Below are 20,347 nucleotides of genomic sequence, written 5' to 3'. Positions count from 1 at the left end.
ATCATTTTGCAAAGGAAGTGACATCAGCAGTACTTCTTGCACATAGCGCAGGATGTGATGTTACGTTCTGACCCAAAGACCAGGGAGTTGTCCTTTTCTGTGGGAACACTCAGCAGGTCAGGCAGCATCTATGGAGAACGGAAAGTGAGTCTGACCTGCTGAGTGTTCCCAGCGACTTTTGTTTTTGTTTTCAGATTTCCAGCATCTGCAGTATTTTGCATTTTGTTGTCCTTTTCTGTGTTTGGTTTTAACTCTCCAGTCTACGCTTATGGATTCAGACCACTGTACTATAATGGGATTGCACCAAATTAACTATTTGAATTATTCTGCATAAAATTCTTTTCCACTTGCCATGTAGATCAGAATCATTTTAAGATGTCTTCTGATTCGCTACCAGTTAGTATTTAAGTGAAATTCTTGTTGCCAAAAAGTGCACATAATCATTACTTATACAGACAAATACAGAAATTGTTATTGGTAAATATCTGAATGCATTCGAAATGTACTCGGAACATGAGACCAAATGCAGCTCGATCAAGAAAAGCAGTTACATTTATAATGTAAAACTATGATTGCAGATGTAACATTTGTATTAACTTTTTATTGAGATACGCCTCTATAAATGTGTGCCATTTGACTGGCTACTTTTAATTAAATTGCCTACAACAGTGTGTAGCTAACATTTCAAAGCTCAATTGGAATATTTTTATAGCTAAATTAAGATATTGACTAATTTAGTAAATTTTAAAATCCAGTTGCCATATGGGATGTGTTTTAATGAGCATGGGATATTCAACCCCCATAGCAAGCTTTGCCAAATTAATGAATCTTATATCCAGTACCCATAATTATAATAGCACACAGTGAAAACAAATGGAACTTTTCAGTATTTTTTGATTTGCCATTTAGAGTTTTCCACCTCTTGAATTGTCACCAGCTATGAATGCAAATGATTTTTCAAAAAGCATTGTGAATAAGATTTTTTTAATGCACAGATAAAACGTTCGGCGCATTTTAAGTAGGCTGAATTACTGGTTCAGTTAACAAAGTTCATGCTCCATACATTTTTTTTTAAAAGATAATGAAATCATTTATAGTTCAGTAACACTTTGGTGTAATCATCTTATTTGGCATTTGCTTTTGTTATATTTTTGCATGCGCCCGGTAATGGTTAATTAGCCTTTTATATATTTTCATATTACGAGATTCTAGTTGATGTGACCAAGCATCAGCATTCCACATTGTCAGGATAAACTGTTCAGCCCCATGTTGAAATATTGATTGAGGTTGAATGATGTGTATCTGGTCACATCTTGTGTTGAGTAGATTTAGTCTCCAGTCCTGAACTCCAGGAGGTTTATTTCTTTTTCACCACTTTGAGTTTTCAAACTTATTTATAGCGATGATGGTTTCTTTCAGAATGTGGTATATATGTAAACAAAGATGATCACAAAGAGATTTAGAATTGTTCCTATTATTCCCAGCAAAGCAAGAATAGATTCCTCTCTTTCCTCTTTCTCTTCGTAGATCTGCAATTCACTGACGCCAGAGGTGCCCATCTTTTAAAATGTTTTTTCAGCAGCAGTTCAGCAACTATTTGCCGAAAAAAGGTTAAAAAGTGTTGTGATTTACAGCAGCAAATATACAAATATAATAATGTTTTAAGGTGGTGTTATAGTTTTGGGAGATGCTTTTTCTTTTCCATTTTTTTCAGTCGTTTGTATTGCCTTTTCCAAGCATAGGAATAACTGCAAGGTTCTGCACCTTTCACGTCGGCTCAGTATTAGTTTTAAAGTAAATTTCACACCAGGTTTGAAAACATTAAGGATGTAATCAAGGCAGATAAGATAAGCTTCTTGCATTTTGTACACATTTTTTTACCGTCAGTTTTTATGATTGAATCTAGGGTAGCAGACATGTCATTTGCATTTTAGGTAGGCTCAGATTTTTAAACCCCTTTTGTTGTCTTGCAGAAGGAGATCTCAAAAGTTAGTACCGATCACTCAATTTCTTCCTTGTTTGTTATTGCCTCGTCTGTTGTCTTCTCGTTGCATTCGCTTTGTTATTGAGGCAGTATATCTTGTATCTTGCAGTATTGCTTTTACAATATCTGTTATTAAAGATAATATTGCCCTTGAGGACTATGACATACAGCAGTTTCAGTAGTTCTATTTTTCTAAAGTGGTCACTGCCACTGCCTTTTATTTCTTGTTAAAAATATCCGTACATTATTTTTAATGTCGCTTCAATTCTTCAAAAGAAAAAGAAAATCTTACCCGAAACCTCAGGAATAAAAATGCATCAGGCATGCTTCTGAATCCCCACTGGATCTGTTGCAGCTTTGTATTTGCACGGAGCACTGTTCTGTATTGGAAAACAAAAACGATTTGCTAGTTGTACAAATGGTTTATGAGGTTTCAGACATCAATAATCCTGTTTGAGGCTAAATGATGTGGAAAAGATGACCTCTTGCTGTATTGAATCCAAGTGCAATTCTTCCCTTTTAAAGAATGCAGGCTTTTTTCACTTCCTAAAGGTAATGGTAACTGTTCATTGCCAGGAAACTGGAGTGGCAACACAGAGCAGCAGGCAACGAGTAGAGAGGAAAGCTTCATCCACTCCTTAAAGGCTTATTTTTCCATTAATGTACTGAAGACTTTCTTCGAAATGAGCATTTTAAAAATGTCTTTTGCCATCCTTCTGAAGATGGGTCCAGATTACATCGTGTGACTCGAAATGCAGTAAACCATAGATTTAATTAAAGCTGTAAAGCAGAGCCAGTATTTGGGGAAAAATAGCAGTTTGCTCTTTACAGCATTCACGAGAAGTGCACTTGAACAGTATTGCCCCAAACTGTTTTAAGTATTGCACAACTGCCAGTCACGTATGAAGATTATAATGAGAGTGGCTTAGTTCCATCCAGTGGTGAGGTTTGACATTGATGGAATATACACTTGGCACTGAATGCATAAGGCAAGAACTACAAACCAGCCATGCAAACACTGTGCATAGCATTGCAATGTTGACTGCTGCGGCTGAACTCATTGTCAAGTGAAGCACATTCTTAGAGAAGGAGCAACATTGTTTCTTAGATAATAGTTTTCAGTTTTCCTCCTAATCAACATTTTGTTTTGTCTAATGAACTGCTCTCTGTAGGATACAAGGCAATTGTTGTTGCTGGATTTTCCTTTCATGGTTTATCTGAGGTTCTCTTATGAAGGGATTCAAGTTAATCAACTTGTTTGTCCATTGTTTTGTAATTAATAGAAATAATGATGAAATAATACTGACGATCCTGATGAGCGTTTTAATGTAACCATTTTCTAATTTGCTTGAACATAATTTCAGAATTATGAGTAATTTGTTTCTTGTGTTAAGGGTGAGTTCAAATTATTTAGGAATAAGGAAGCCCTTGGGGGTAAACACCAAATTACCTAATAATTTTTTGTTAGTTTCCTCAGTGTTCTTAATGAAATTTAGAGCAGGATATAGCTTTAGGGACTAAACTTTTAGTGGTTGTGACCATCGAGACAGATGGTTAGGGCTTTATTGCTGATGAAGAATAAAGGGTTTGATGATCTCGAAAAAGCATTTTAAGGATATAGTGTACAGTCGAGTGTTTATTGATGTAGTAATGCTGACATTTTATTAAAGAAATGGAGAAATAATATGGGTAGCAAAATTGTCCTCCTTTTGATCTCCATAAGGCATAACTAAGATTGCATATTTTATGAAAGTATTTACTGAGCAATTCAAACAATTAGATGATTCTTTTGTAGATGGTAAAGAACCAAATGCATCATGTTACTTTGTAATGATAAAGCCTCTCATTAATTACATAATCCTTGCTTTTGATATAGCACCTTATTTTTTCGATACTGTAGTGACTATGCATTTATTTATGCATTTACATCAATATCTTACAATCAGACCTTTGAATGAACCGTTTTTTATCATTGCTAGCCAGGGTACTGGGAGAAACTTCCGTCTCTCTTTGAATAATGCCGTGGCATTTTCAAAGTCCACCTGAACAGTCAGCCAACGACTTGGGTTTGTCTCATGCCAGGACGTACTTCATCCAGTGCTACATTGATGTGCCAGCCCGGACTGAGCTCAGTCCCAACATAGGGCTTCAACCCACAACTTTCTGACTATTTGAGGCAACAGTGCTATCAATAAGCCAGTAGATATCCTTTACCCTATTAATTTCCTATAGGTATTGCAGTTCCAATAGGAGTGGGAATTTCTAAAGTAACAAAACAGTAAATAACATTGTGATATTCGTTGCTTTTGTTAAATTGTAAGCTAGTTTTAAAGTTGCTAGAATTCATACACTGTTTTAAAAACAAGCAGCAAAATTGATAACGAGTCCAGCAGTGATGCATATCATTAACTCCCAAGATCATTAATAATCTCTAAAACAATCTGAGGTTAGCAAATTATATTGATATTAATTAATTAATTTGGAGAATTTTGCTATTACCAGCAGTTAGGAAATATAAACAAGAAAATGAAATGTAGTTCCCACTGTCCTGTTGATTCCGAGGGAGATAGTTGAGGCAATTTTTCGGAAGAGGACTAAAGTTGAGGCTCATCCAAGAATCATGTCCACCAGGGCCAGGAATCAAGCATTGGATTGCATGTCTCTGGATAGTGTCACCAAGGAAAAATGTGTAGATGAGAAAAATGAAAAGATAGAGCCCCGAGAAATCTGTACATGTCCCTCTGGAGCAGGGAGAGAAGTCGTTAAGTACGAAAATGTGTTGACTTAATACTTTTCACCTTTTAGAGAAATTCGGAATCGCAGGTAGACCAAAATTCCCTGCACTTCAAAGTGGACTACCTCTTTGGGTATTAAGATGTTTTTACATGGAATTATCCTCCCTGATCCAATCCACCACTATTGTTTGCTATGGTTAGCAGGAGGACCTGATCATGTTGCTTCTTTTCTCAAATATTCAGCAGCTGGAGTTTTCTAGGAATGTAAGACACCTGTTCTGGATGAGTGATGTGCTATGGTTAATCTGATCCTGAAATGTTGCTCGGATCAAGAACAATATGTAACTCGCAATCGAACCAGATCGAAGGAAACCTTGCCTCTATCTTCCCAAACTGTCACAATGTCAGCCCAAAGGAAGCAGATACTTACAATATTCAAGTCATAGCCACAAGTTTCACCAACTCATTATGAGAATTGGGTCTGTGGTGTCGGTTCTGGTGCTTCGAAATGTACAATGTTCTGACTGAACAGTATTACGATAGGGCTGTCCACTTCATTCCATAGTGGACTTGTACTGGTGCACTCGGCCAGTAATAGTGGTTGTGAGAGTAACTGAAGCTACATTGCAGCTATTTGGATAAGGATCTTCGTTTTGTTTTCAAGGCTGATTATTTATTTTGGTGGTGAGGGAGGGAATAATCTTGACTGGAAATAACATATTACTCAAAATATTTGGAAATGCATTTCAAACTTCAGGTGACTTTAGCAGCAATCGTTGAAGTCCACCAGGCATTGATCTTTGCTTCCCTGGAGAACGACCATGTTGTCAGGTGCTAAGTGATCATTTTCACTGTAATGACTTGTTTTGTTGCTACTTGACATCAGTGTAATTCTGCAGTGGGCAGCTTTCAAATTGGACAAGAGCTGGAGTGCCTGGTGAGTTTTTCTTTTGCTTTTTTGAGTCACTTAAATGATGTTAATGTTGTTGATTTGGTCCATTTGGATACTGTCTAATCTGCTCTCCTGATTGTTCATTATCATCAAGCTTCACTGGCGCTAATGATTGGGGGAACACTGTTTATTCCTGGCTTCTGGGTGATGCTAGTCTTTTAAGGTGACAGTTTCCTTGTCCTTCCGTTTGGATCACTACGATATTTCCTTGTATGAAGATTGATTGAATGAATGAGGGCAAAATAATTTTTACGCTACTGCCTTCATGAATCTAAATCTAAGCCTCTGGGAGTATTCTAACAGCTCCATAAGAATTGCTTATACAAAGGCTGCAGAGTTCTATGGATCCTACTGATTCGAGGTGGATTTCTTCATTACTGTTGACACTTTAGTATACAAGAGTCTGGGTATTAAAATATCAACTTCATACTGAAAGAACTGCAATTTGTCATTGCAATTTTTTAAAAAAGGCTTCAAGAAATGCATATTAATACAGAAGTGTTCTGCATTTTCACTGGATGTTCTTAAACCGGATAGTTTCTATTAATATGTTCTATTACTAGCCATTGCTGTTTCAATTTTTTTTGCTGCTAACATTCAATTTAAAAGTAGTCTAATCTAAGAAAATTGAACCTAACTTGAATTGACTCCACCCTTTTTTAGATTTGAGTTTCATTTTATGATTTTAGAAACTAGCAATTTCAAGATGCACCAAAGGATCCAGTTAAGTGTGCGGAATAATGGGATGATCACAAATGTTCAGCTGAAATGAAAAACCTAGAGTTACCAGGTTTTTAAAAGCACTAACACTTCTAATTCATTGATAGTTGTGATACATCTTTAATAAATACGGGTAAAGGCAAGACAAAAACTCATTGCTAATGCAGGAACTACAGTAGTTGCCTTCCATATGAATATTTTGATTCTGAATGAATAATTGTGACGAAAGTCAAATTTAGCATTTTCACTACCCGAACAGATTTAATAATCTTAGTATGCGACTCCCATTTGCATTCTACAGGCACCAAAGGCAGTCAGTATTCGAGGTGTTGCTTTGAGAGTTCGGTACTTTGTATCCTGCATGTCCTTTGGGTTTATCACAATCTTTAACAATGTAGAAGTCGTGATGAAGCATCATTCGCTTATGCATCACAAGCAGCTTTGTACCTTTGAGATGTTCTTTCCCAAGGTTTGGTGGTTACTCATCAAGGTTTTACTTTGTTTCTATGGGGTATCTACTTCCTATGTCCTTGGAAGTAAAATGTTTTTGTAATGTAGCAATCTTTCAATCACAAAGTGCAACATAGTGTCCTGAATTTCTGAAGTAACTTCTGCTGGGGTGTATTTTCTGTTGTGGATCTAGCAACTATGTGATGCTGTGCACATATTCTGTCACCTAAAAACATTGTCAATATGCACCTGCTTCATTTGTTGCACCATCTGCGCTAGCGATGGGATCAATAGCTAACTAAAATGGAGAATATAATCCTGAATATCAACTCTTAAAATTTTCTGACACCCATTTTCTGTCTTTCTCATACTTATACTCCAAACTGTGAGCTGGTCCTTTAGTTCCTTTTCTCCCATTTCAATAGTTTTGGTTCATGTTAGTAATGAACCATTGGAATTGGGTATGTAAATACTAATTTTCCAAAATGTGTGTTGGGGCATTTTACCCCTTTGTCAAGTGCCTTTTTCAGAAAAGACTGGAGCTGCTTCTGTCAATGCTGTATCCAGTGCACAGGAATTTACACTACATAATGCCTTTCATTTAGGAATGTCTGAGAACTTTTCAGTCATTGCCAGGTGGCAAAGGTTTAGGTGAGGGATTTTCTATAATGGGAGTGAGATACTGGCGAGGGTGGCAAGTGGGTGTTTGCATGGCAGTCTCTGAGTTGCTTTCCTTGCCCCTCTCCACCTCAGCAGGTTTTGCATCTTGATCAAATCCAAGTATCATTTGTAAGTCTATTGCATCTTACTTGCTTTAAAATGAGTGCCTTCCTTCATCACCCAACCCCTCCCCAAAACATATTTGTGTGCCACATACTCAGAACTCAGTAGCATAATGCTATGCTGGTGTGACACATATATACACGCAGACAGGCTTCATCACATATACTTCCCAACAATAAGATGTGCATGCTTGACAGAGAGCAGAGCATTCTCCAAGACAGCTAATCCTATTAAGATAGGAACTTTAAGTACTCTTGAATTGGATACAGCGCAGTAGTAATGGAAGCCATCAGTTCACCTGTCCATATTGTTCTTCAGGTTTAGTGTTTTACCAGCGTACCCTAATGTACAAAGGCAAAATATGCCTTAGTAGATCAGGGGTTCTAGTTGTATTTTAGTGTCTCAAGTTAATCATATAATGCACAGCAGTAATTTTAATGCATTGGTTCTAAATTTTGAATTATTGCAGCATTATTTGATCTATACTCTAAGGATTTACCCTATTAAATGTGAATTGGGTGATGTTACAATTAATGTGATAATTCACTTGGACACAAAGTGATGCATTATTGCAATGGTTCAATCTATTGGGTGTAATTATAAAAAGCATTAGTTACTGTTAATATAGAAGTGTGATTGATGTTCGCAATAAAATGACATTCCAGTTTCACATTTTAAAATGCATTTCAGTTAAAGTCTTGGCACAAAACTCTGGAGAATATCATGGAGAATTTCAGTTAGGATGTTTTTGAGAAAAGCTACATTTTATACAGTTCAAGTAAATTCTGAGAATCCAAAAAATTGTTCATTTATTTTATTTTTTTGTGTTTGCTAACAGCAACAACAACAAAATTACATTTGTATAACACCTTTCATGTTGGGAGTATGTCCCAAGGCACTGGACAATCAGTGTTTTGGACCCGAGCTGGGTGTCGGGATCGAGGAGCGTGGACGGCGGGGTGTGGGGGGGAGGAGTGTGGTCGAAGGCACGGTTGAAGAGGAGAGCCTTGAGACTGGTCTTGAAGGAGGCAAGGGAGGGGTCAAGGCAGAGGCACTGCAGGATGGAGTTCCAGATGGTTGGGGCAGGTGAGGCAGGGGACATGAAGCAGGCTGGAGCCCGCTGGGCCGAGGGAGCGGGTGGGTTGGTAGGGGGTTAGGAATTTGTAGAGGGGAGCAAGACCGTGGAGGGCTTTGAAGGTGAGGACCAGGATCTTGAACTGTATCCTCTGTGGTGGGAAGCCAGTGGAATTGAGTAAGGATGGGGGTAATAGGATCATGGAACCTGGTGTGGGAGAGGACACAGGCTGCCAAATTCTGGATGATCTGCAGCCTATGGAGGGAGGAGTTGGGGAGGCCGACAAGCAGGGAGTTTGCATAGTCAAACCTGGATGTTATGAATGCGTGGATGAGGGTCGTGGTAGTCTGCGGTGCAAGACACTGGTGGAGCCGGGCGATGTTGTGGAGGTGGGGGAAGGCAGAGCGGGTCATGGCAAGGATGTGGATTAGAAAGGATAGTTGAGGGTCAAACAAGACGCCAAGGTTCTGGACTGACTTAGTGAGGTGGAGTGTGCGTCCGTGGATGGTGATGCTGTCAGCGCTTGAGGTGAGAAGGCGCTGTTGGGAACCAGTCAGGAGAGCCTCGATCTTGATGACATTCAACTCTAGAAAGTTAGCTCTCATCTGGGACTTGATGTCTGACTGTTGGGATAGCATCCAAAGGTTGCAAAGGCTAAAGGTGTGTTGGAATAAAATTAACATATAGAATTGATGCTGGGTTGATAACATATATTGATGTATGTTGAGTTGCTTTGTGTGTTAGTCTGAAGATCCCAACCCATTGGCCTTTTGTCTTATCACTTTAAATGCCAATATCCAGAAATCAAAAGTTGACGATGAACTAAAAAGCTTTTTTATTGTTTACTATAATTTTCTTCTAAGTAAAACCATTTTGATATTGTAAGACCGCTTTCTACTGCTTCCTCTCAAGACTGAATGACGTTTATGAAATCAGACTGCTAGTAATAAAAGATGTTAGACTAACGCATTTAGATGAGCATTTAAATTTGCATTTTTTTAAGCGTGCAAGTTTAACTGACTGCTTTTAGGGGTAAATTATTCAAACCTCTTATTTGAAACATTTTGCTTGTTTACTGTTGGTTAGGCTCGCGGTCAGGTGCAGATAACTGTGGACTATGATGACATCATTATTGGACCCATGGGATAAATTTCTTATTTTTATGGCAAGTTGCTGGCATTTTAGAATGGACATCAATCACAGGGAAGCTTTTTGTTGCAGGCTATTATCAGTGTCTGCTGATTGTTAGCTTGGCATAAATCAGTAATGTTTTGAAGCTCAAATTCAGTTAAAATTCCAAAGTCAGGGGTTTTCTCTCTCTGGAGTTTTCCTTCACTCTGCTCTTGAAGGTGATTGGCTCCTTTTTTTAATCTCTTGGGCAAAGGTAATTGAGCGTGCTCTGGTACCTTGCTCAAATGTTCCACTGTGTGTGCGTGGACAGCGAGTGTTTCTTTATGTCACGCTATTTGATGGTAGGAAAATGGGGCATGTTTGTGTTGTGATCCTCGTCTCACCCAACATCCATTCATTTGCCTTTAGCAGGAGTGGTAGGGTCAGGAGCTCTTGACAGATTTGTCCTACCTACTTCATTGTTTTTTTTATGCTTTTGAGATTCATGGACAATACATTTTAAATGAATTGTAAGCATCATCACAAAGGGAGGGTGTCTGAAAGCACTTCACAGGATTTTACTGGAAATTGTGACTATTTTGTAAGCAAACGCAAGAAGCAATTTTTAATGCAGGCACTCAAACTGGTGACAGAATAGCTTGCAATGGATGCTTGTTATGTTTACATATATTCAGCTTGTCTGATATTGATGGAACATTTTACGTTTTCATTAACGTACCATAGTGATGCTAGGATTGCCATTTTCATATAATTAAGATATATTGAAGATGTTAAATGATTTGGAAAGAGATTTTAGTACTGCTCAATATTACCTATTTAATGGGCCATTAGCTTGGCTATTCTTGGATTGAGCATTTCTGCTTATGAAATTATCAACCAAATTGAAGGTATGCCTGCTGTTCAGTTTGAAGAAACCATATAAACAGTGCTTGAATTAATGCCAATAACCCAGCAATTGTTTCAACAGCAATTCAACACTTTGGAACATTCCTCCATAATGGGTTTTATATTGTGCAAGAATTTACATATGATTCAATGAAGTGTTTTCATGCTTTGTGTGAGATTAAATGTGTAATTGCGTCTAAAATGTCAGTGTGGCCCATCATGATTCATTTATTGTGTGAGTTGTGAGAATCTTCAAATGGATTTAAAGAGTGTTAACCAACCAACTAAGTATTAAACTGTCAAGTAATATATTACAAAAATCCTTGCATCTTGGATGCATCCCAGAGCTATTCTTTAAAAATGATTGATTCCTATAAATGTGACCATTGAGACACAGTGCTTGAGCACAAGTGAGGCACAAAATATCAGCATTGATTGAGACTTAATTCTCAGGTAACACGAGATTTAGATGAAAAAGACAGTTTGGCCCATTTGATGTCTTTACTTGCTTTGCATTCTTCCCATTACAGCATGAAGCTATTTTTCAAATGAATCCAGCTTCAACCTTCCTGGTCACCAATTCTAGTGTTTAATTATCCTTAAAGAATTGCTTGCTCATACCTATCCTGAAATTGTCTGTCCTTTCACTACTCCAAACGTGTACCCTTTATTCTCAAGCGCTCTGAGACGCCGTCCGGCGTGGAGGGCGCTATATAAATCCAAGTTGTTTTTGTTGTTCTACTGCCTGTGTACTTGAAAGTATTGTTCTGGGTTTTATCATTTTACTGAGGTGAAGCCCTCTTAAAAAATCTTTCCAAGGCTGAAAGGGCCTTAATTACTGGTGTTACTCATATCATCCCTCTTAACATGGATTGTCCTGGTTGTTCTCCTCTGTGTTGCCTCTCGGGCCTGGGCCCCTTTATGTTGCCTTTCATGTCATGAAGACATCCCAAAAAATTTCAAGATATACGAAGCCCAGCATCCCCTTTGTCTTGTTGCCGCCTCAAGCTGTGATGTAATTAGTCATCCTTACATTTGAAATAGAGCCTTTCACATTGGGGAAGTCTCGAAGCATTTCAGGATTTACTATAAAATATAGTGGCTGTTTGTTACAGACAAGTGTGATGGCCAGTTTACACCCAGCAACGTCCAGTCGCTCATTTTATCTGGAAGATTTTTGGCCAAGAAACTGGAATAAGCTGCCTTTCCTTTTTTGAAAAATGTTGTGGAACTTTTAACCTCTGCCTTTTGCCCTCCCCGTGCTCAAATACTCTCCCAAATAGCTATCATTTGCTTCATCACCTTTATCCAGTCACTAATTCACGTCCATGTTTTACCCTGGATACTGTGTGACAACCTATTTGCTCCATTCTAACAGACAACATTAATTCATGGGGACAGTTGAAAGATGTGTTAAGTGGTGGATGTTATTAGAAAAGTTCTACACAGGTAGCTATTAATATTAACCAGATCTAGAACGTACCCTTTGTACAGATAGACAAACAGGCCATTATACTGAAGCATGTGATGGTTCCTGAAACTTCATATCGCCTTCTCTGTCCAAAGCAGCGACTGCCTTATGGCAACTAATCATATTAAGTGGAAATTGTCCTTTTTTTTACATTGTTTAGGATTACTTGGCTGCTCTGTACTTCATATTTCTCCAAGTTACGATTTGGTACATCGAAAAAGCATCATTAGCCATTATTTGTTTTTGCAGGTGGACATCCTATATACATGAGCTTAACTTAAGTACTTCCACTGAAGGGTAGGCTACATGAATGCTTAGAATTCTGCAAATTTCGTGCCTCTTCATCTAAGCCCTTGTTCCAAAAAAACATGTGGAAGATGCTGCTTTTGTGCAGGTTTAGATACGTTTTCTATTCTGGATCCATCTTGCTCAAACATAGCATTTTTAGTCACATATTCAGGAGGTTTTCTTGCATGTTCAAGGTCTGAATATAAAATCATTTTGTGAATAAAAAAAGTCCATTACATAATCAAGATTTTATAATGCATTAAATGTTAAGTAGCAAAAGATTGCCTTAAATCGTAAATGTGGTGAGGCATAGTTTGAGTGTCCAGCAGAGCTGTCCATGACTCCAATTACCTTCTGAAGTCTTTACATTATGAACCTTTTTTATAATGTGTGAATCCAGTAGGTAAGGCCAATCTGGCAGTAAACCTTTTCGAAGCAGATGTAGACAAAATACTGCAGCATTAATCACGAAAAGTGCTGTCATTTAAAAGTAATTGGTGAAATCTATCTGCTGTGTTTGGAGGGAATGGACTGTTGCAATATTTGAAGAGCTGCAATATGAATGCAGATGGAGGGAGGGGGAAGGGGACTAAATGAACAGTTCTTTTCAAAGAGCCGCATTGGCCAAATGGCTTCTCTGTGTGTAAAGTTCCATGGTAGAAGTATAATAACTTTGCTCCATGAATTTAGTCTTTCAGCAGGTGTAGCAAACTACTGGCCTCCCTGGGTTCAGCTCATCCAATGGAAAAGCTGAAATTAATAAGAATGTTGCAGTAACAAATCTCCTCAAGTGTCTGGGCTGACTTTATAACTGTAAATATTAAACCTAATCTCCAAAAATAATAGGTGAAAATGCTGTTTTACTTTAGTTCGAATCACAGTAGAGTTTTATTGTAACCTGGGTGCTTTGTGGACCTACAGCTAGACATGATCTGTTAATAAGACTAGACTAAACCCAGTGTGTTATAATGGTGCTCTACTGCACCTCACTCATTTTTTTTTACTATTTGTGGTAATTCCCTGGTTATTATGGAAGAGGGAGGCATTGTGCATTATTTCAGGGAGAATATTACCAAACTCTACACTCCAGCCCAAGTGGTCTTTGCACTGAAGTATTTCTCATTCCTTGTTCAGTATCTTGTAGGAAGTTCTGGTATTTAATAATAATAATAATCCTTGCATTTGGTATTGCACCTTATCACGTTAGGATGCCTCAAAGCGCTTCATGGGATTTATTGTGAAATGGAGTGTATTTATAGGCAAACATTCTTGTGAGATTTGAACCAGGCATCATTCAGAGGATTATTAATTTAGGAATATTTTAGTTGAGAACTGACTAAATAATCATATTCCTTGCATGTGATAGTGTATTATAATAATAATAATCTTTGCATTTGATATAGCGCTTTTCACGTCGGGAGGATGTCCCAAAGCGCTTCACAGAACACACTGTAAAGTGAATTGACTGTATATTTGTGGGCGAACGCGGCAGCCAATTGCGCACAGCAATGTCCCACAAACAGTCGTAGATTGAAAATGACCAATTTATTATTGTTTTTGGTTTTGGAGGGATTATTATTAGGCTCTGTGTGGAGTAAGGAAACTTGCCCAAGGTTTCGCCCTCTGCCTGGAATTGAACTCAGGTCTCTCACTTGCAAAGCGAGTGCTCTAACCACTGAGCTACAGGACTTTAGTGAACCTTTAATTTTAAACGAATTTCTAATTTGGGGGAATGTTAGGTGTCCAATCAATTTTTCCTCAAAAAAGATCTAGTGTAAATCATATCTTTGTTCAAAATGCCAACTATTGAGGACTTGCTGGTAGTCTGTTGTAATTGTTATTTTCTCCTGAAATGGTAAATGTTCAATGAAGAAATATTATTTGAACTGCATATTCTGATTTTTTTCCATGACAGTCGTCAATCATTTGAAGATGGCAAAAAGCTGCCCTCACGTTGTCGGTGTGAAAATGCAGGCATTTTGCATTCAGAATACTTTTGAACACTATTAGTCTTCTTTATATTCTTAATTCCTCTCTAGCACTATGTGTATAAAATACATAGTTTTTATGTACTAAAGGCTGCAATAAGATGTTTGTTGTGATTAAATTTGATTATTTCTAACTGGGTGCGATCACTGGTCAGCATATGATGCTTCTGCTCACCAGTAGTGTGAGAAATGCTTGTGCTTTTGGGTTATAAGAAGTCATAGAAACAGTGACCGGATGCCTTGGAAATTGGCCTCTAAAGTGTGCGGGAATCTGGCCTTAAGAGAACTGCTGGTCTGTGGGGTACATGTCTTCCAGGCAAACCAGTGTTATAAGAGTGATTCCCTCAGTTTTGTGTTTGAATGCTAAGGAATTGATTTTGAGGTTCACCTCTATTTGTGTGGTTAATTGTGGATTGATCTTAATTTTTTTTGTTTCTCTGCAGTGCTGGACATGGCCAGGCATGTTCCCCTGTACAGAGCCCTGCTGGAGTTGCTGCGTGCCATCGCATCATGCACTTCCCTAGTGCCTCTTCTATTGCCTTTGTCTGGGGATAACAGCGAGGAAGACGAGGAACGCACCGAAATGCAGACTTCTGTTGGAACATTACTAGCAAAAATGAAAACCTGTGTAGATACTTACACCAACAGACTAAGGTATGTTAAATGGTTAAGAGGCTTAAGTACTTTGGTGTTGCTTGCACAAAATTTGCTTGATACCTCTTTTAAATGAACAAATATTTTTAAGTTTTAAGGGAGTTCAAACTGAAGCATTAATGCCTCTGTATCTAGCAGACTGAGTGGGTTTAGTTCTCTGGACATTTCAATTGTGATCCCCCTGAGGTATGAGAAACTATCTTATAGATTCCCATTGCTTATCTCAACAATTGCCTCTCTGCGTCCTCCATTGCAATTTGAGCCCGCAGCGCACCATCACCAGCTGAGCTTTCAATCATATTGCTCAGTCCCATCTTCTCTCTCTTCCCGCCTACACACAGACACAACCCAATCTTTGCAATGCTCACAAAATCCTTGGGCCCTCTCCCTGCCTTCTAAGCCTTATTGGAAACCCATCTCATTTTACCCCCTTCTCACCTCCTTCCATTCATGTAAAATTATTTTAATGAATTTGACCTGTTCCAAAGCATCTTGGAGGAGTAGTCGGCTTCATAGGAAACCTGTTTGTTTGCCAAAGCCCCTGTCATGAGGTCCTGTTCAGTCATTTTGGTGGGTGGCATTGGACGGACCTACTAGAAAGTCACGATGGCTGGCAAATCAGATTTGGTCTTACATGGGTCCTCCCAACATGCTGAAAGCAGATGTCTGTCCAATAGCTAATGAGGACACTGAAGCTAAGCCATCATAATTCTGTCTGATTTGCATGCTCTTGAGCATGTTGACAGATTTCCGCATTCATCAGACACCTGGCTGCTCCAAAAAATTAATGCAAAGCAAGTTTTCAATAAAACAGGCATTTTATTTGCATTGTATAGTGCTGTGTCACAAAATATCTTCTGTTGCAGAACAGGAAATGAACCTGAAGCATAAAAATCTTTTTTTTAAACTTTCTGGACCTTTGTATCAGCCTTCTGACATTTTCTTAGTGTGAAGTGAGAGAAAATTCCGAGAGAGAAACTGAGGCATTCACAAGCTGTAAGACACTAATTATAACTGCAGTATGCCATGTATACCTGAAATTGTGAAATTTGCTAACCTTTGTGCAATTTCAAAACATACCTTTGTACCAAGGACTGCTATCTCTGTCTAACTTGCCGAGTTACAGATTGATTCTAACTAAGGCACTGCAATAGCTACATTGAATGCCTTAGACACAGGGGTTGCCCAAGGGATCCACGTCCTTGTTAGGCTTGGCTGCAGTTGTCAGAATTCTCACAAGTATTGCAGCTCAAACTGTTCCAAATATCTTGATATAACAAGAACTGTTTGGTACATAAGTGGAAAAAGTGTTTGAGCAATCAAAGTACTGTCATTGGAGCTTTTGGCCATTGTAGGTCTAACATTGGACTGTTTTACTAGGGATAAAGGCAGTCTTGATTCATCTAGAGATTGTCATAAGCACAAGCAGCAACTGCAGAGCCCTGTACACAAGGAACACAATTTTCTGGACAGAAAAGTCTTGTTCTGTCCCCAGGGTAGTTGAAATTGAATAACAGTCAAAGGTTAAACTTCAACCCTGCAGGATTCTGCATTTACCAGATTGATTTTTCACTGTGAAGATATTGATTTTTTGTTTCCTGTATACTACAGACTTTAGTTAGTGATTCATTGCTGTACACATTAGAAGTCCCCGTGCTCTTAGCTTTTATTTTCCTGTCATTCTATTTAATACAATAATTGATATGTCAGTTGCATCTCCGAAACACATTTTTGCCATGAAAACTGCTTCTATTTTAAACCTTTCAATGAAATCCATATCCTTGACACAGTATGACAAACCTATTCTACTTTTGAGCTGATCTGACAGTGCATAACTATTTTTTAGTACTGAGCTCAATTTGTTTTCATAACTTTTTATATATATATATAACCATATTACTGTAGTGACTTTTGCCTTACACAAAGAGTTTATCCTGGACGCCGTCCGGCGTGGAGGGCGCTATATAAATCCATGTTGTTGTTGTTACCTAGCTACTGGCTTCCAAATTTTCTGTGCAGTTATTTCACAGGCTACTACTTCATATTGTTGCCTCCCCATTCTCAAGCCTAATTGTACCACTGTCAATATTGCATTTGATCCAGTAAATTTCTTGCATTAATTTTAGTTTCCCCAAGCTCCAGTAAATAGTTTTAAGTCCTGCATTAACTGAATCTTCCAGTGATGTAAATAGAATAATAATAATCCTTGCTTTTCATATAATGCCTTATCACGTTGTTGAGCCAACTCAAAGCGCTTCACAGAATATACTGTAAAGTATAGTGACTGTATTTTGTGGGCGAATGCTGACAATCTCATTCGTCCAACAGTGGCACTATTGGTGAATGTTTTTCATGGATATCTATGGGATCAGGAAGAACATTGCATACATCTACCTAAGTTTTGTTTAAAATAACTAATTGCTCGCAATAGTGATAATAATAATAATCCTTGCATTTTGATATAGCGCTTTTCACATCAGGAGGACGTCCCAAAGCGCTTCACAGAACACATTGTAAAGTGGATTGACTGTGTATTTGTGGGCGAACGCGGCAGCCAATTGCGCACAGCAATGTCCCACAAACAGTCGTAGATCGAAAATGACCAATTTATTATTGTTTTTGGTTTTGGAGGGATTATTATTAGGCGTGTGGAGTAAGGAAACTTGCCCAAGGTTTTGTCCTGCCTGGAATTGAACTCGGGTCTCTCGCTTGCAAAGCGAGTGCTCTAACCACTGAGCTACAGGACTCCAAACTGATAGTGGTGAAAATAAATAACCAATTTAATCTCAATGATATATAAAAAAAACGAATTGACTTTAGTTTACAGATTGAATATTCATGCCTCCTTGATGGATTTTGCTCCCTAAAACACAGTGTGTGTGTGTGTGTATATTATATATATATATATCAGAAATCAGTCACCCACGTTTTAAATATATATATATTTTAAAAACTTGGGTGACTGATTTCTGCTGGTTACACTGACTCCTGTATGTTTGACACCTTAATCACTTCAGGCCATGCACTTTTTGCATTTTGTGCCACTCTCGTTTCATAAACTTCTTATTTGCAGTTTGTGAACGGTTGTGAAATTTTAAGATTGAACAAGATCAAAAAAAATTGTAGCAACAATAAACTAATGTTATTTCAGGGTGCACACGGAGCTATTGTTTAAGCCAGTGGAGCTGTTATGCAATATGCATGCCCTTTCGTGGTACTACTGTACTTTATATTTTATATTTCGTGCATGAATTAAGAATTTTGAGTCAAAGTGCTGTGATATAACTCTTTAATATAGCTTTAATAAGTCTAATAAATTCCTTCAGTTGTAACCCATTTCTCACAAATGGAGGGAATTAATACAGTAATGTAATCTTTGAATCCACTTAAGTGCATATGAGTGCACCATTTTGAATATAAATCCCGATTTGCAACAGGGCATTGCTTCTATAATGCCTTCTATGATACAATTCCTTCTATCTTTTAATTCCCTAATCTGAACGTTGCTAAACACCATTTTATAATAATGGTCTTAATTGAAGTACAGTGGAAATGCATTGCTCGAAATCATCCCAGGATTACATTTTTAGATTTGGATTCTTTTAAACTGTTTTGAATTGGTTTTGATCAGTTTCGTGAAGTTTGTATTAATACATGCTGGTCTTTATGACAAATAATTGATTGCAGTGTCATTGCTGCTTGTCTATCAAGGAATTGCAGTTGATAACTGTGAGATTTTGTGGGCTTAACACTTGTGCCTATCTTTTTCCAGATCCAAGAAAGATAAAAGTAAAACTGGGGCCAAATCCGACACGGCTGAGGCTGAATCTGAGGGGCTAACGCTGCTTGTGCCTGACATTCAGCAAACTGCAGAGATAGTTCAAGCAGCAACCACTAGCCTCCGACAGGCAGCTCAAGGTATGGTGCCTTCTAAACAGTGTATAGTTGTGTGCCAACCTGGCTCAGTTGGTAGCACTGTGTCAAAATTTTGGGGTTAAAGCCTCACGTCAGGACTTGGAAACCATATAGGTGGAAGTTAAAAATCTTGTGGCACTTTTCATAAAGAAAAGGTAATTTCTCCTGGTGTTCTGGCCACAACATTGGTCGCTTAATCAATGGCTGTGGGACATTGCTGTGTGCAAATTGGCTGCCTTGATCGCCTACAAAATATACACAGCCTTACCGCTCTGAAGCGCTTTGAGATGTCTCAACAATGTGATAAAGGTGCTATATCAAATGTAAGTATTAGTACAGTTAGTTTAATATTTGGAGTTTTTTTAGGCTTTGATTTAATTTTGCCAACTCTGTTTCATTTAGTGAATTTTTCTTGCCATCTTGCATTTGACCATTTATTGCTTGAAACAGTTTCTGATTGCAAGTGTCAGCAATATTAATTTACATTGCTCTGAGCAAAGCCTGGATTGACATAATAATCCTTGTGTTTGATCCTTGGTGCTTCAGCAATGAGGAGGAGCATCATACCTGCCTACTAATTAGCATGGTTTGCAGATCGGACGCTTTGTTTTACCACTTAGTGCTCCACAACTGAAAACTTGTATTGGTCCTTTCTGTCAGTCTCTTTCCCCCCTGGTGTCATTGTTATGTTAACATGTGACCATCTAATAAATGCAGAACAACATTCTAACTAGAAGTAGCTGAGACAAGCTAGTAAGAGCCTGAGATGGATGGTGGGGGGGAGGCTTGACCTTTAGCTGTCAAACTAGGAATTACTTAAAAGCTGAGCAGTAGATTTTCTCCAAACTGTGAGCCTGAAAGCTTTGGACAAATCCCGTAATTGCAAGGTTTATGCGGAGAATTGAACAAAATTTTAGGTGCAAAGACAAAGAAAAGTGCAACCAGTTGTATTCTCCAATACTTGCAATGGAATTGTATGCATCTTCTTTATCAGATATGCCCCTTCCATACCTATGTTTGTGCAAACTGAAAACCATGCATTTTTCTATATTGAATACTTCAGGCATTTTCATGTTTACTGTTATGTTGTACGATTTATCTCATGCCCATCTCCTTCGTTTAGAAAAGAAAATTGCAGAATCAACAAAGAAGGCATTATGCAGGCCCAGACCCTCAATTATCACACGCTCTCTGGAGGAAAAATATGTCGCTGCAATGAAAAAACTGCAGTTTGGTAAGTAATGTGCAAAGATTTTATATAATGAATATAAAGACAATTAAAGTTTGTTTTATTAGGATTTTTTTCTACCAGCTTA

The 20,347-nt window shown here is 38.1% G+C and overlaps 1 protein-coding gene across 1 annotated transcript in view; it reads left to right on the top strand.

Moving 5' to 3' along the window:
• birc6 (baculoviral IAP repeat containing 6) overlaps window positions 1-20,347 on the top strand; it is a 149,592-nt gene that overhangs the window by 109,560 nt on the left and 19,685 nt on the right. The window contains exons 66-68 of the mRNA XM_042333493.1: window positions 14,906-15,116; window positions 18,889-19,034; window positions 20,155-20,265. Coding sequence (XP_042189427.1) covers window positions 14,906-15,116; window positions 18,889-19,034; window positions 20,155-20,265 — 468 coding nt within the window. The remainder of the gene's footprint in view (window positions 1-14,905; window positions 15,117-18,888; window positions 19,035-20,154; window positions 20,266-20,347) is intronic.

The sequence above is a fragment of the Callorhinchus milii genome, unplaced genomic scaffold (assembly GCF_018977255.1).
Source record: "Callorhinchus milii isolate IMCB2004 unplaced genomic scaffold, IMCB_Cmil_1.0 Scaffold3, whole genome shotgun sequence".
NCBI lineage: Eukaryota > Metazoa > Chordata > Chondrichthyes > Chimaeriformes > Callorhinchidae > Callorhinchus > Callorhinchus milii.
The sequence above is the reverse complement of the archived record's forward strand: the minus strand, read 5'-3'. Positions and strand labels throughout refer to the sequence as shown.